General features: G+C 35.9%; 1 protein-coding gene across 1 annotated transcript; it reads right to left on the bottom strand.

The window, feature by feature from the left end:
- Positions 1-14,521: 14,521 nt before the first annotated feature.
- Positions 14,522-15,481, bottom strand: LOC106553240 (olfactory receptor 5AR1-like). The gene has a single exon (XM_014071703.2). It carries the CDS (start codon positions 15,479-15,481, stop codon positions 14,522-14,524), a length of 960 nt encoding a protein of 319 aa, XP_013927178.2.
- Positions 15,482-17,484: the final 2,003 nt, after the last annotated feature.

Raw genomic sequence — 17,484 nt, forward strand, 5'->3', positions numbered from 1 at the left:
TCATTTCTTGTTTCAGTTAAGTGGATGGAGATTAATATATTGCTATAGTAGATATGTTGCTATAAAAGTACGTGTCAAATTTTAATGAATTTATATCTGCTAGCAGCCCTTATTCCCTCTCTTCCATTTGTTTGGAAACTTTGCATTATATCATAGAAAGGGGGATCATTTGAAGGCTCCAGGTCTCCTATTTCAGGTTCCATTTATCCAAATATTCCCTTCAGATGGTAGATGGTAAGTTGGCAGTAGCAGAGTACATGGAATTCCCACACCATTCATTTTCTAGTTTTGTTTCTTTGAGTTCCAAATTTCAGGTTTCACCAGTTATTAAAAGAGTCTTGGTTTCCATTGCTCCCAATATTCTATCAATGTGGAATTTCATGTCTTTTTATGGTGTAATAAAACATTTGTTTGCTTTTCCATAACTTTTTCCTCCATATCTCCCAAGTGATATACTTTGCTGTACTTAGGCTGTCTCTTCCTTGTGTTCATAGCTGAACCTCTTTTTATGTGGAGCCAAATAATATAGAAGAAGAAGAGATATTTAATTAACATGTCTGACCTGTCTCAGAGGTTAAGTTACCATTTCATAATTCATGTGTTTTTATGTGAAAACCTCCATGTCTTTTTTACATTTTTTTCTCCACATTTTCTACCTTTATGTATCTAGGGTGTCTCTTGCCTGTGTTGATAGCTAAACCTCTTTTTATGGGGAGCCAAATTATATAGGAGGTAGAGATATTATTGATCAGGGACCAGTCACTCTTTCTCAGTCCAACTCACCTCCCAGGGATGTTGTTATGGGGAAATAGGAGGAATTGATATGTTTGCCAGCTTGAGTTGTTGATAAAAAAATAAAAAGCAGGTTACAAACAAACAAACAAACAATTTTAGACCAATATTTCAATGATATCAACTTGAAATATCAGTCAACATAAGGCAATATCATTTCTAGAGATATCTTTTGCAAAGTGATGCCTCCAAATATTCATTGACATCTCTTCATGATCAATGATGTAAAAAGTCATTGAAAGAGGTAGGTGCATCAAGAGTGTAGCATTCTTCTGATGTCTCTGCTGGTAAAAATAATCCATCATGATAACCAAAAGCTTTGTATGTCAAATCTGTGCCTGATGCTTCTTCAAGATTATTTGTTTAATTTATGAAGTCTTGAAGCTGCAGAACCCTCTCTGTCAAATATTTGGCTGAGATTATTCTTAATTCAGAACCTCACAACACCTCCTCTTAAGAGGCAGGGTAAAAACCAGGTATTAATGATCTGACTGACTGTTGTCAAAAAGTCCTTAGACATACTAATAAACCAAGCTGGATGAAGATAGAATCTTATGCACTTTCTGAGAAGACAAGAAATCACACTTATTGAAACAGATAGCAAAATGGATAACCTAGGTGTAATATTCCTTCAAAAGACATCCTGCTTGTCACAAAGATGTGTTTTTTTTCTCCACAAAGAATATCCCCACTTCTCATGATGGAGTTTAGATGGTGTTTGGATAGACATAAGCCATGGAGGCTGGTCTTCAAATGGGAAATCCTGAAAATCTCCCAATTCACTCCATAGATAGCAAGGTAGGGAGCATATCTCTTCCCATTTTCATGACAATGATCCAATCAATTTTCTACCACTCTTTGATACATTTTCATAATTCAGGTTTCTAGGTGATGTCTTATTTAGATTTACAGGAGTTTCAAATTGGAAAGAGTCAACTTAATTTCATTAAACTTAGTAATGCTTAGATCAGACTTTAAGGAAGAATTCCTTAAGGTGAGGATGAGCCACTCTTGTTAAACAAATCTTTCTGATATTAGTCATTTGATCTGCATTCTTATTTATGCATTTTCTCTCTTCTTGCAGCAAAATAATCCATCTGGAATCAAATCTTAAGAGAGTTTTAATATCTGGAAAGTGCAAACCATTATAAATCGTACTAATATTGCCTATGATTTTAGTACAGTTCAGAATATTCTTCTCAGTAATATTTCCCATATGGATTGTTATAAATATTCAGTGTGTAAAGGCTAATCTCAACATTTAAATAAATCTTATTGTGAATTAGCAATCATACCTGGAGTAGAATCAGTTGCTTTTTTGCTCTTACAAAACTTGTAAATAGGGGCAGAGATCTTAAATCTCTTTGAGTCTCACTTGGGATATTGCCTCTTATGTACTTCAATACCCCAGATCCTGGAGGTAAGTGGTTGTATTTTCATGCTTCGTTGCAATAGTTTTAATTGGAGACTATAGTTAAGTAAATAACCCCTTGAGTCCCAATCCACAACTCAACAATTTTGAGATCCAGCCCAAGAACGACATTGAATAACCCAACAAAAATTCTTTTTTTTAATTTGCTGACATCACATAGACAGAATCTTGTCAGTGTAATCCAATATTACTCTAACCCTAACCTTAAAGAAGAGCAGGCAAGAAGTCTAGCTATTTGATAATTCCTCTCTGGACAAGGGGAGAACTTGAGATCAATCACAAGTGCTCCAGATAGTTGCTCCTCACAAGGACACCACAAGACAACAGTCACCATCAGCTTTATAGCTCTGGGAGACGAAGAAAAGCTATTTTCTCTCAAACTGAGGTTAACACTTACAAGAATTTACATATTTTCTTTTCTAATTGTTATTGCATATTTCATTTTCTAATTACTTTTAGAAGTTGCTTGTTCACTGCTTTTCATCTATTGTGAACCTTTTGGATTAACAGATTAATGTCATGCACCACTTTCAGGCAGCTTCATATGAGGAGGATTTTGCTCCTCTCTCTTGCCTAGCATCTGCAACTTTAGAGCCTGTTTCTGCTACTAGATCTTCTGCCACATCGGCTACCTTTACTCCCACAGCAGCGGGCCTCCATACTGGGGAGGATCCAGGCCCTGGTCTCTCTCAGGAATGGTGAACTATTATCGCTGAGACTATTACACTGGGCATAGAGTCTGCACTGCTCCAGAGAAACTTTCTGATCCATCCTCCATCAGGGCTTTCTTGCTTATCAGACCTACAATCAAAAGCTTCAGTTGGGTTGGCTTATAGGCAGGGTGCCCATTCCCCTCCTCCTTTCTTTCATAGTGAGGTTTAAATCATGGGGAACACGAGCCAGAGGAGCAGGATCTATCAGAGGATGAAGTCCTCATCCCAGACAAGCCTTCATTCACAGGGCTGTTTCACCCCCCCTATTCAAGACCCTACTATTTAAGGCCAAAACAATGGCCAATATTGGGGTGGAAGATTTGGCTCCAGTCCCTTGACACCTTAATGTCCTTCTGTTCATGGAACCAATGACAGAACAGGAGATCATTCTTTCTCCAAAATTATTTATAAATGTCATTCAATGACAGTGGCAACAACCTGGTGCCATTGCTGCCCCTAGTGGAATTGATAAGAGTTGTATGGGGTGGATCAGTAACTTGAGGAGCTCCTTTAAATTCCAACTGTAGATGTTCCTCTATCTCTTTGGCCATCCTCCCCTCCAACACAGTGGAAGGCCTACAGGTGGAGGAAAGGCGGAGTTGTCTTCTTGAAAGACACACCAGGTGGCCTTCTTCCTCAGACTGCAGATCAGAGATTAACCATGGGGATCATGATCATGTAGAACGTAGAAGCCCCTTTTGTCTTGGTTCATTGACTATCTGGAAGTGGACTGGAGTACACAAACATAGAACATTGAATAATAGAGTTGGAAGGGACCTTCGAAGTCTTCGAATCCAATCTCTTTCTTTAGCAGGAGACCCAGTGGTAGCCAACCTGGTCCCTACTGCCCACTAGTGGGCGTTCCAGCTTTCATGGTGGGCGGTAGGGGTTAGCTGTAACTCTGCTTTATAAATTTTATAAAGTAAAGTTACTTCCCTACTTTATAAATCACCATTACTGTGGAACTTAATTCCAGGTTGCTTCTCTCCTTGATCACTTTCCGCCCATTGCTTCTTGTCCTGCCCTCAGGTGCTTTGGAAAATAAGTTCATCCCCTCCTCTTTGTTGCAACTTCTATGAGAATGAAGTAGAATTAAATCATTTGGGATATTATGGAATGGTTTTGCTTTATCTGCATGCGCGACTTTCATGTACCAACCAGTGATTCTCTTATTTTGTTTCCTGCAGCAAATAATAATATAAAAACACCTGTGCCTGATTTCTGGCATGCTCCTTGGTGTGAAGCCCAAAGGCGTCCTCTTCTGGTTCTGCAGAAATAAAAGAATGTTATCTTTCTTTGATCCTGTATGAGCATTGGCTTCTTCATACTGGATTCCCACACCTTCTGGCCGACCCTGTGCTAATACACCATCTTTTTCCTTCTTTCTTGAGAAGTCTCTGAATTTAAGAAAATCTTCTGAGAATTCACCTTCGTTTACAACTGTGGGAGTCCTACAACTTGGCTGGGAGACATTGGCTGTCTAAGCCTGGTAGCTTGTGTAATTATGGCTAAATAAAAATATCTGAAATCCTTGGTTTAACCCATACTGAACTGCTTATGACTTTACAAATTCAGAACCAACAGCAGTATTTAATTTACAGATGTGGAATGATATAATATTAAACACGGTTAGAGTCTTTCAATTTCTAAAGCCCATAGTTATAAACATGTTTTGATTCTGTGCTTTCTACAATAAATGATTTTGATTTATGACTGCCAGGAACCCTTTTTTTCTGATAAACTGCTGTCAAACTGCCATTTTTTTCAGGGATGAATATCGTGGGAAGGGGCTAAAAGGATTGAACCAGTTGGAAGTGTCAGGTTTCTTTGATTAAACTGAAATAGTGACTTTTGGCAGTAGTGGAGACTTGTATTGGTGCACCATATTATATTTAAATAACATATGCTTAATATTGAGATAATATTCAATGGATTATGCAATATTAGACTTCCAAAGGTTTTATTTCTTTAAAACACAAATATTTCATCATTCATCAATCATTAAAACATTGAAGTACAATTTTTTTTGTATGCCCCTCCCTCCCTCCACCACCCCTACCCCCTCCTCCTCTCCCCCCGACTTCCCAGAACCCGTAGACGGTATGGATTTTTAACAAACACAGTCTAAAATCTATTGAGAAAAAAGAAATAAAGAAATTAATGACATTCTACATTGACCTTAGTTTCTTCTTGCTGAACTAACTTTAAACAATTTAAATCATTTCTGATCTTGAGCATAGGCTAACTGGAATTTCTTGGTCCCGTATTTATTTTGTATATAGTCAATCCATTTTTTCCAGTCTCGTTTATATCTCTCATTTGAGTGATCTTTAAGATATGCCGATATTTTAGCCCTCTCGGCTAAGTTTGTGACTTTCAATGTCCATTCTTGGATTGTAGACAACTCTTCCTTCTTCCAGTATTGTGCCACCAACAGTCTTGCTGCCATTATTAGGTGCAGAATCAAGTTAGTCTCTACCACTGTAAAATCAGTACATATACCTAGTAAAAATAACTGAGGAGTAAACTTTATCCTTCTTTTAAAGATATTTTGCATAATCCACCATATTTTTATCCAGAATGCCTTAACCTTTTGGCAGGTCCACCATATATGATAGTATGTAGCATTGAGAGAACCACACCTCCAACATTTAGGCTGTACATTTGGATACATAGAAGCCAACTTTTTAGGATCTAAATGCCATCTATAGAACATCTTGTAAAAATTTTCTCTCAGATTTTGAGCTTGTGTAAATTTCACATTTCTTACCCAGATTCTTTCCCATGTGTCCAACATTATCGGTTCTTCAATATTTTGAGCCCATTTTATCATACAATCTTTAACTAATTCTGTTTCTGAATCCATCTGTATTAATACATTATATATCCTCTTTATATGCATTAAGCTTTGATCTCTTATTTGTTTAAACAAATTATCCTCAACTTGGATAAAACCAATTTTTTGATCTATTTTCCACCTAGCCTGTAATTGCCCATACTGGAACCATGTTTGAACTACCTTCTCCTCTTTTAATACCTCTAAAGATTTTAATTGTAATACCCCCCTTTCCGAGGTAAGAAGCTGTCTGTAAGTAATTCTGTCCTGTTTTTGTGCTATATTCATATTTTCAATTGCGTGTCTAGGAATTACCCACATGGGTATCTTGTCATTTAATTTATATTGGTATTTTTCCAGACCCGCAGTAAAGCATTTCTTAAAATATGACTTTTTAAATTCTTATCCAATTTTTTGTTGAATAACAGGTAAGCATGCCAACCATATACCAGATCGTGTCCCTCAATATTCAATATTCTATCGAGGCTTCTGGGGAGGGACTTGGCCATCGGCAGTGGCTTAATTGAACTGCTCCCAGATTTCTGGTTCGTTATCTAATTAAACATCCTTTAGATAACTCAAACTTCAGACAAGAAGATTGCAGTGAGCGGCTCAGCCAGTAAGAACTTTTCCTTGCAGTTTGCAGCTTTTTTTTCTGCTGCAAACGAGGGTGTTTTTTTTTAAGCTGAGTCATCTCCAGCCAGATTTCTCTACTGTATTAGCAGCACAAGGTGAAGAACCCCCTCTTAGGACAAATTATTGAATTTTTTTTAAAAATGAAATTAATACAAGCAGAGCTCATATTTGAGAACTTTACGTCTGTTTTTTTTAGGAAAACTCAAGCTTCAGTGTTAAAAAGTTTCTTTTGTGTATTTATTTTCAAGATGGCGATTCTCCAGCTTTTGTATTTGCAATGATGGTATATTTTGGCAGCCTTTCACGATCTAATTAGCCTCATTCCTTTGAAGACTCTCCCTTATCTAATTAAAAGTTCTCAAAGGCTCTTTGTTGACATAGAGACATTCCAAACAGGGTTTTTCTCTGTTTTTTGTTTTGTTTTGCTGAACTGTTTTGGCGTAATGCCAGCCCTTTGAAATCCTCTGTAAAATTCTTGGCAAAAAAGGGAGAATTTTTTTTTCTTTTCTCTTCTCAGCATAGTGGTTTGATTAAGTGCTTGAAGCAAAGATATTATGGCTTCCAAATTGAATCCTGCAAAATTACTTCCTAAATCTGCCTCTCCCATACCTGGCACAAAGTCGCAGCCCCCACCTTCTATGCCCCCTAGTGGAGATGTATTAACAAAAGAATTTTTATTGGAAATGTTCAGATAATCAAGGGAACAGAATTTGGAAGCTCTCAGAGAGTTCAGAGATGAAATAAGGAAAGAGATAAGCAATGAGATAAAAGTCTCATATGATAAATTTGATACCAAGATTACCAAAATGAATGATGATATGAAGGGAATTGTAAATGTACTGACAGAATATATTTCTGGAATGGAAAATAACTTAGAGATTCTCAATGAAGCTAAAACTAATTTGACATCTAAAACCGAAGAGGTGGAACGAAAAGTTGAAAATGCTGAAAAACAAATGATTATGATACAGTATAACCAGATGGAACTTGCATTAAGAGTTAGGGGGCTGCGCGAAGAGAGACAGGAGAACTTAAAGCAGATGTTTTCTGAGGCCTTTGACTGTCTGGTGGGAAGACCGGGATACAATTTTGATTGGCAGATTGATAAACATTTTCGCGTCAATTCTTGGGCGGCAAAACAAAAGCAACTCCCCGAGATGTGGTAATATATTTTGTTACAAGAGAATCCAGAAATAAGATATTACAAGAGTCCTACAATACCAAGCTTCAAATTGGCGGACAGGATTTGATGGTTTTGAAAGAGATACCACCTCAAATGCTAAGAGCCAGAAGAGATAATGCTTTTTTGGTGGAAGAGCTCAGAAAGCGCCAGATACAGTACAGATGGGATGCCCCGTTTGGCATTATAGTTACATTTGATAAGCAAAGATATCGTCTCAACTCTGTATGGAAAGCTCGAGATTTCTATCATAAGATTTTGAAAGTGGGGCACCCTGAACCATCGGGATATGGAGAAAAACCACGAGCAGGACAAGAGAAACAGCAAACTACACAATCACTGGACAAAACGTATCATCTCCCCCTCCCGGAAGGGCAAGGGGTTAAGGAACAAAGATCTAACCATATGACCACCATACAAACAGAAAAACAAGCCACAACGCAACAATCTCCACAATCATCGGCCATTGACCAAGGAGCTACAGCAACAAGCTCAGAAGCTGTGGGAGGAGCTAGACACAAGGTGAGACAGGCCATGCGGGAGGCTCTAAAAAAGCTTCAGGCAACCAAAAATGACAACTAAGATTTTGACATGGAATGTTAATGGACTGAACTCTCCACAGAAGAGAAAGAAAATATTTCATTATCTTAAACAGTCTAAGAACGACATAATTTGTTTGCAGGAAACTCATATCAAAATAACTGATCAAAAATATCTGTTCAATCCCAAACTTGGTCAACATTTTGTGACCTCTGCTATGGAAAAAAAAATGGTATAGTAGTATACTTAAGGAAAGACATTAAAGCTGAGCTAATCGAAGCAGATCCCTTTGGAAGATATATCGCATTAGATTTAATCTTAGAAGGGAAAAAGACATTGCTTTGGGGAATTTATGCTCCTAATCAACAACAAGATGGATTTTATCTCCATGCTAAATTAGTACAGTGGGACTTTAAGTCGTGCATACTATTGGGTGATTGGAATGGCGTGATTGACACCAAAAGAGATAAGAAGACATCTTGCCCGAATACTAAATTCCGAGCTAAATTACCCAAATCCTTTTTTGACATGATGGACGACTTCGAACTGTGAGACGTTTGGCATGAAAGGCATGCAGAAGAATATGACTTTACCTTCTTTTCCAACAGACATCAATCTTTTTCAAGGATCGACTTTATATTAATTACTAATGATTTACTTTCTAGGGTGAAGAAGACAAAGATTACGGCCAGAGTCCTTTCGGATCATAACCCAGTTTGGATGGAGCTGGGAAGGGTACTTCAGGCAAGAAGGTCTTGGAGGCTGAATGAAAATTTATTCAGATATGAAAAGTATGTTAATGATTGTAAAAAATTGTTATCTGAATACTTTGTTTTTAACATGAATAAGGGTACACCTATGGAATATGTATGGGATGCAAGCAAAGCCTATATGAGTATTGATAAATATAAACAAAATACATAGACATAAACAAGGACAAAAACGTAAAGAATTAAAAGAGGAAATTAAAGGGAAAGAGCAGGAATTAATACTGAACCCAGGTGATACAAAGACTAAAGAAGCAATTTCCATATTAAAATCTCAATTTGATATGCTGATCTCTGACCAGGTAGCCACCAGTTTATTATATGCCAAACATAATACTTTCTGCAATGCAAATATACCCGGTAGGTGGTTGGCTTATCAGATTAGGAAAAAAAGGAAAACTCGAAATGTATCCAAATTGTGTTACAGAGGGAAGGAGGTGTTTCAACAGGAAGAGATCCAAAAGGGATTTCGAGATTTTTTTACAGAGTTGTATAAAGGGGACAAAATTAGGAACTTAGACATAAATAAATACTTAGATAAAGAGAAAATCCCCCTACTTAGCGAAGAACATAGGTATAGGTTGAACCAACCAATAACCTCTGGGGAAATCCTGCAGGTAATCAAACAATTAAAGCTAGGGAAAGCACCAGGTACAGATGGCTTAACAGCTGTTTACTATAAAAACTTACAGTTAGAAATGGTAGAACCTCTTAGAGAATTATTTAATAAAATTCAATCGGAAGGTAAAGTGCCCCCTTCATGGAAGACAGCGTTCATATCGTTGATACCCAAAGAAGACCAAGATCTTACTCAGCCGAAAAATTATAGACCTATTTCATTACTTAATGTAGATTATAAAATTTTTACTAAAATATTAGCAAATAGGTTAATGGTGGTTATCCAACAACTGATACATACTGACCAAACAGGTTTTATACAGGGCAGACAGATGAAGAGCAATGTCAGGTTAATTATTAATGCTTTAGAATACTTGGGAAAGAATAATCAAATCCCTGCCGCATTCATATTTTTGGATGCTGAGAAAGCCTTTTTTTTGTATTAAATTTTTTTAAAATTTTTAATTTAAAACAAGTACAACATCCTTTTTTACATGCTATAGAAGTTGTATCAGTCGGTCACAAATAAACTTTGGTACATCTCCTCCACAGTCAACGAACATAACTCCTGTTAACTCAAGTGTTTTAACTCAGATATTCATACATATCACCATCGTCATATATCCATTTTCATTTGACTGTAATTATTATTTTAAATTATTATTATTATTATTATTATTATTATTATTATTAATAATAATAATAATAATAATAATAATAATAATAATACTCTTAAACAATACATGCCCACACTAGTGGGAAAAAAAAATCCCCCCCAAAAAAAACCCCAACAAAAAGAAAAAACAAAAAAGACAAAGGAACAAAAAAAAAAACAAGGCAGGGAAGAAAAAACAAAAAACAAAAAACAAAACAAAAGAAAGAAAAGACAACAACACAGGTATATATTATATATTTAAAAAAATGTATATAAGCTGGCTACAACATGTTTTGGTGCATCTCTTCCATTAATTCATATTAATTCAAAAATCTTAACTCAAATGTTTACCATATTACCATCATTATACCTCCATTTTTAGTTAACTACAATTATTCAAACATCCTTCAACCTTAACTATGCCAAAGATTTAGTCTATAACCACATGCTGACATTTCATTTACTTGTTTGTAAAATCCTTTATTAACATCAAAGCTGAGAAAGCCTTTGATCGAGTCAATTGGCAATTCTTGTTGAAGATACTGCAAAAAATGCAGATAGGAGATGGCTTTTTAAGGTGCAATATATCAGCAGCAAAAAGCCCAAATTATAGTCAACGGAAGTTTAACAGATTCCTTTCAAATAGAAAAAGGTACAAGACAGGGTTGTCCTTTGTCCCCACTATTGTTTATTATAACTTTGGAAGTATTGTTGAATAAGATACGGGGCTTGGATGCTTTAAAAGGGATCAAGATCAGACAGCAAGAATACAGAGTCCGCGCCTTTGCGGACGACTTGGTTATAATATTGAAACAACCGCAGGAATCCAGTAAGGTCTTAATGAATACGATTAATCAATATGGTCAAGTCTCTGGATTTAAAATTAATTTAGGAAAAACCAAAATATTAGCAATGAATATGAATACCAAACAGAAGGAAGAATTGGGAGCGATGTTAGGATGTGAGGTTGTTAAAAAAGTCAAATATCTTGGAGTTAATATTTTAACTTCAAATGGGAAATTATACAAGCATAATTATGAACCACTCTGGCATAGTATACGAACGGAGATGAAAAGGTGGGAGAAACTGCATTTATCTTTGCTGGAAAGGATAGCGGCAGTGAAAATGAATATTTTACCAAAATTTTTATTTTTGTTTCAAATGTTACCAATACTCAAAAGAGATGTGAATCTTTTAGAATGGCAGAAAGGTATCAACAAATTTGTATGGGCAGGAAAGAAGCCGAGGGTAAAGATGAAAATAATGCAAGATGTACGTGAAAGAGGAGGATTGAAATTACCAAATTTAAAATTATATTATGATGCAGTGGTCTTATCTGCAATTAGTGATTGGATCCATTTAACCAATGACAGAATATTGAATATTGAGGGACATGATTTGGTATATGGTTGGCATGCTTACTTGTTATTTAACAAAAAACTGGATAAGAATTTCAAAAATCATATTTTAAGAAATGCCTTATTGCGGGTTTGGAAAAAATATCAACATAAACTAAATGACAAATTGCCCATGTGGGCAATTCCTAGACATGCAATTGAAAATATGAATATAGAACAAAAACACGATAGAACCACTTATAGACAACTCCTTATTATAGAAAGAGGGGTGTTGCAATTAAAATCCTTAGAGGTACTTAAAAAAGAGAAGGTAGTTCAAACGTGGTTTCAGTATGGCCAATTACAGGCCAGGTGGAAAATAGACCAAAAAACAGGCTTTGTAATAGCTGAGGATAACTTGTTTAAACAAATAAGAGATCAAAGTTTAATGCACATAAAGAGGATATATAATGTATTAATACAGATGGATTCAGAAACGGAAATGGTTAAAGACTGTATGATAAAATGGGCTCAGAATATTGAAGAACCTATAATGCTGGACACATGAGAAAAAATATGAGTAAGAAATGTAAAATTTACACAAGCACAAAATTTGAGAGAAAATTTTTAGAAGATGTTTTATAGATGGCACAGATCCCAAAAAGCTTGCTTCTATGTATTCAAATGTTCAGCCTAAATGTTGGAGATGTGGTTCTTTTGATGCTACGTATTTTCATATATGGTGGACATGTCGTAATGTTAAGGCATTTTGGATAAAAATTTGGTGGATCCTGCAAAATATCTTCAAAAAAAGGATAAAATTCACTCCCCAGCTGTTTTTACTAGGTATATGTATTGACTTTGTAGCAGTAGAGATTAATTTGGTTCTGTACTTAATAACGGCAGCAAGACTCTTGGTGGCGCAATACTGGAAGAAGAAAGACATGCCTACAATTCAAGAATGGACTTTGAAGGTTATAAACTTAGCCGAAATGGCAAAAATTTCAGCATATCTTAAAGAACATTCAAACGAGAGGTATAAACGAGACTGGAAAAAATGGATTGATTATATACAAAGCAAATACGGGACTAAGAAACTCCAAATAGCTTATGCTTAAAATCAGTAATAACTTAAACTGTTAAAAATTTGGGTAACAGCAAGAAGCTGAGTTCAATGTAGAGATATTTTAGACTGTGATTGTCAAAAAGTTATACCATGTATGGGCTCTGGGAAGTCGGGGGGAGGGGGGAAATATAATATGGGTTAAATTTTAAAGCATGATTGCACTTGTATACTGTGGTTTTTTAATGTTAGTGTCAAAACAGAACAAACTGAATATATTGGAAGGTAATAGAAGTATACCGAAGGGAGGAGCTGAGTGAAAGAAGAAGGAGAGTAGAGAGGGTGAGAGAGAGGAGGAGGAGAAGGAAGGGAGGGAATGGATTAAGAGAGGGAGTGATAGGGTTAGGGTTAGATAGCGGGGGAGGGGAAGTAGGTGTAGAGGGGTATGAGAGAAGGAAGAATGAAAGTTGGAGGGGGATGAAAGAGGGTGTATGGTGGGCTAAGGCGGTATATTGGGTTTGTATTGTAGAGGGCATTTTCTATAAAAGTGAGGGCTGTGTTTATTACCCAATGTTATATGCCTCGGTTGCACAGTAAACATGTGATTGTATAGAATGAAATGGAAATAAAAAAAGACTTGTGGACGATAATATTCAATATTCTATCATTAGTTAAATGAGTCCAATCACTAATTACAGATAATGCCACTGCATCATAATATAGTTTTAAATTAGGTAGTTTCAAACCTCCTCTCTCACGTACATCTTGCATTATTTTCATCTTTACCCTCGGCTTCTTTCCTGCCCATACAAATTTGTTGATACCCTTCTGCCATTCTAAAAGATTCGCATCTTTTTTAAGTATAGGTAACATTTGGAAAAGAAATAAAAATTTTGGTAAGATGTTCATTTTCACTGCCGCTATCCTACCCAACAAAGATAAGTGCAATTTCTCCCATTTTTTCATCTCTGTCTGTATACTATGCCAAAGTGGTTCATAATTATGCTTATATAATTTCCCATTTGAAGTTAAGATGTTAACTCCAAGATATTTGACTTTTTTAACTACCTCACATCCTAGCATCACTCCTAATTCTTCCTTTTGTTTAGTATTCATATTTATAGCTAATATTTTTGTTTTTCCTAAATTTATTTTAAAGCCAGACACTTGACCATATTGATTAATCGTATTCATTAAGACCATACTGGATTCCTGCGGTTGTTCCAATATTACGACCAAATCATCCGCAAAAGCGCTGACTCTATATTCTTGCTGCTTAATCTTGATCCCTTTTAAACCATCCAAGTCCCGTATTTTATTCAACAATACTTCCAAAGTTATAATAAACAATAATGGGGACAAAGGACAGCCCTGTCTTGTACCTTTTCCAATTTGAAAAGAGTCTGTTAAACTTCCACTGACTATGATTTGTGCTGTTTGCTGTTGGTATATTGCTTTAATTGACTGTAAAAAATTATCTCCTATGTGCATTTTTTGCAATATCTTCAACAGAAATTGCCAGTTAACTCGATCAAAGGCCTTCTCAGCATCCAAAAATATAAACGCAGGGATGAATATTGTGGGAAGGGACTAAAAGGATTGAACCAGTTGGAAGTGCCAGGTTTCTTTGATTAAACTGAAATAGTGACTTTTGGCAGTAGTGGAGACTTGTATTGGTGCACCATATTATATTTAAATAACATATGCTTAATATTGAGATACTATTCAATGGATTACGCAATTCTGTGTATACACAGTTCAAAAAACAAGAGAATACAATGTATATTCTTTTTTCGACTGAATCCCCCCTCCAAAGTGGTAGAGAATATTATTGTTTATTAAATTTGTCTAGGGCCACATTCTTTAAAAATCACATATGCCCAACTGATTTTACCGTGCCTTCTAGATAGATGTTCTGTATGTACCCTCCTTCAAATGGTCACCCTTGCAAGTTATTGTAAAACAATTTTACCCCCAATACAAATCCATATACGGCCAAGAGATTTTGGCAGAGCATCTTTCACTTCTTTATTCCTCAGGCTGTAGATCAAAGGATTGAGCATGGGGATCACAACCGTGTAGAACATAGAGGCCCATTTGTCTTGGTCCATGGAGTAACTAGAATTTGGTCGGAGGTACATGAAGAGTAGTGTCCCGTGATATATCCCAACAGTTGTCAAATGGGAAGCACAAGTGGAAAATGCTTTATGCCTACCTTCAGCGGAGCGCATTTGCAAGATAGTAGTCAAAATGTAAACATAGGATACAAGAATCATTCCAATGCTGCCTGCTTCACCGAAGCCAACAATAGTAAATAGCACAATCTCAGTAATGTATGTGTCGGAACAGGAGAGCATTAGAAGTGGAGGCTCATCACAGAAGAAGTGATTGATAACATTGGAGCTACAAAAAGATAGTTGGAATGTACAGGAAGTTTGTATCATTGAATCTAGCAGGACTGTAATGTACACAATTGAGATCATTTGCTGGCAGGCCTTTTTGGACATTACAGTTGGATAGAGGAGTGGATTGCAGATGGCCACATATCTGTCATAGGCCATCACAGCCAACAAAAGGCATTCAGCATCTGCAAGGATAGCAAATACAAAGAGCTGCGTAACACAGCCACTATAAGAAATCCTTTTACTTTCACTTAATAAGTCAATCAGCATTTTAGGAGCAATGGTTGAAGCGCAGCAGAGATCAACAAAGGAGAGATTGCCCAGGAAATAATACATGGGTTTGTGAAGTTGGGGTTTTAAGCAAATCAGCAGAATCATCCCCACATTCCCTAATACAGTGATGATATAAATCAAAAGGAAGACCGTAAAAAGAACAAGCTGCATTTTGGGATTGTCTGTCAACCCCTGAAGAATGAATTCAGTAAAGGCAGAACCATTTCCTTTGTCCATGATTTCTTGAATAGATGGATTGGTTCAGGTGATTTGCTGATTCTGAAATGTGTTTTTGATCCCTTGTTGAGAAAAAGAAAATTATTTTACTTAGAGCTTCATCCCTGTTTCTATTTTCATGCAACAAGAATCTGGATATTTTTTCAACAGACCACATATTTGCTTGGTGGAATCTGTTTATTATGAAAAAATGTAGTCTTTGAATATCTCTCTCTAACTCTCCCTCCCTCCCACCCTATTTATGCATGCATGCATGCATGCATGCATCTGTCTGTCTGTCTGTCTGTCTGTCTGTCTGTCTGTCTATATCTATCTATCTATCTATCTATCTATCTATCTATCTATCTATCTATCTATCTATCTATCTATCTATCTATCTATCTATCTATCATCTATCTATCTATCTATCTATCTATCTACCTACCTACCTACCTACCTACCTACCTACCTACATATCATCCATCCATCCATCCATCCATCCATCCATCCATCCATCCATCCATCCATCCATCCATCCATCCATCTATCTATCTATCTATCTATCTATCTATCTATCTATCTATCTATCTATGCTTCATTTCCTGTTTCAGTTAAGTAATGAAGCTAGAGTAATATGTTGCTATAAAACTCTGTGTCAAATTTTAATGAATTTATGTCTGCTGGCAGCCATAATTCCTCTTCTTCCACACATTCTAAGTTGTGCAATATATCCTAAAAAGGAGAATGATTTGAAAGCTCCAGATTTTTGATTTTAGGTACCATTTATCCAAATATTCCTTTCAGAAGGTAGATGGTAATTTGGCAGTAGTAAAGCACATGAAATTCCCATACCATTTTCCAATTTTGTTTCTTTGGGTCCTAGATTTCAGGTTCAATTAGCCATTAAAAGAGTCTTGATTTCAATGGCTCTCAATATTCTATCAACATGGAATTTCATGTCCTTTTATGGTGCAATAAAACATGTGTTTGTGTTTCCATATTTTTCTTCCTTGTCTCCCAAATATTACCTTCCTATACTTAGGGTGTCCCTTGCCTGTGTTGATAGTTGAACCTCTTTTTATGTGGCGCCAAAGATATAGTAGGTAAAGATATTCAATTAATCTGTTTATTTACCTTGGGCAAGTCACTCTTTCTCAGTCCAACTCATCACACAGTATTGTTGTGAAGAAAATAGAAGATGGAAGGTGCATTGGATAAGTTCACTGCCTTGAGCTATTGGCAAAAATAATAAAGGCAGGATATATATAAACAAACAAACAAATAAATTTTAGACCGATATTTCAATCATAACAACTTGAAATATTAGTCAATAGAGACATTTCTAGAGACATTTAAAAGGCAAGAGTTCAACTTTTGCAAAGCAATGCCTCCAATCACTACTTATGACTGCAGGACTGTAACTTTGTTGCTTGTATCCTTACTATTTATATTTATATTGATTGTTTCCCGATTGCTTATTTGTACACTATGACTATCATTAAGTGTTGTACCTTAAGGTTCTTGATGAATATATCTTGTTTTTTATGTACACTGAGAGCATATGCACCAAAGATAAATTCCTTGTGTGTCCAATCATACTTGGCCAATAAAGAATTCTATTCTATTCTATTCTATTCTATTCTATTCTATTCTATTCTATTCTATTCTATTCTATTCTATTCTATTCTATTCTATTCTATTCTATTCTATTTATTCTATTCTATTCTAATGTTCATTGCTATTGCTCCATGATCAATGATGTAAAAACACAATGAAAGAGGCAGATGTACCAAGGTGGCTACATTCTCCTGATGTCTCTACTAGTATAAATCATTCATCATGATAACCAAAAGCTCTGTATGTCAAATCTGTGCCTGGTGCCTCTTCAGGATAATTTGGTTAATTTATTAAATCTTGAAACTGTAGGATCAATAAAACCCACTCTGTAAGTTTGGTTAAATTTCAGATATTTGGCTGAGATTATTTTTAATTCAGAACCTCACAACACCTCTTTTTAAGAGGCA

This window comes from Thamnophis sirtalis, unplaced genomic scaffold (genome assembly GCF_051295495.1).
Source record: "Thamnophis sirtalis isolate CommonGarterSnake01/CBP01778 unplaced genomic scaffold, rThaSir2_p1.2 scaffold_1, whole genome shotgun sequence".
Lineage (NCBI taxonomy): Eukaryota > Metazoa > Chordata > Lepidosauria > Squamata > Natricidae > Thamnophis > Thamnophis sirtalis.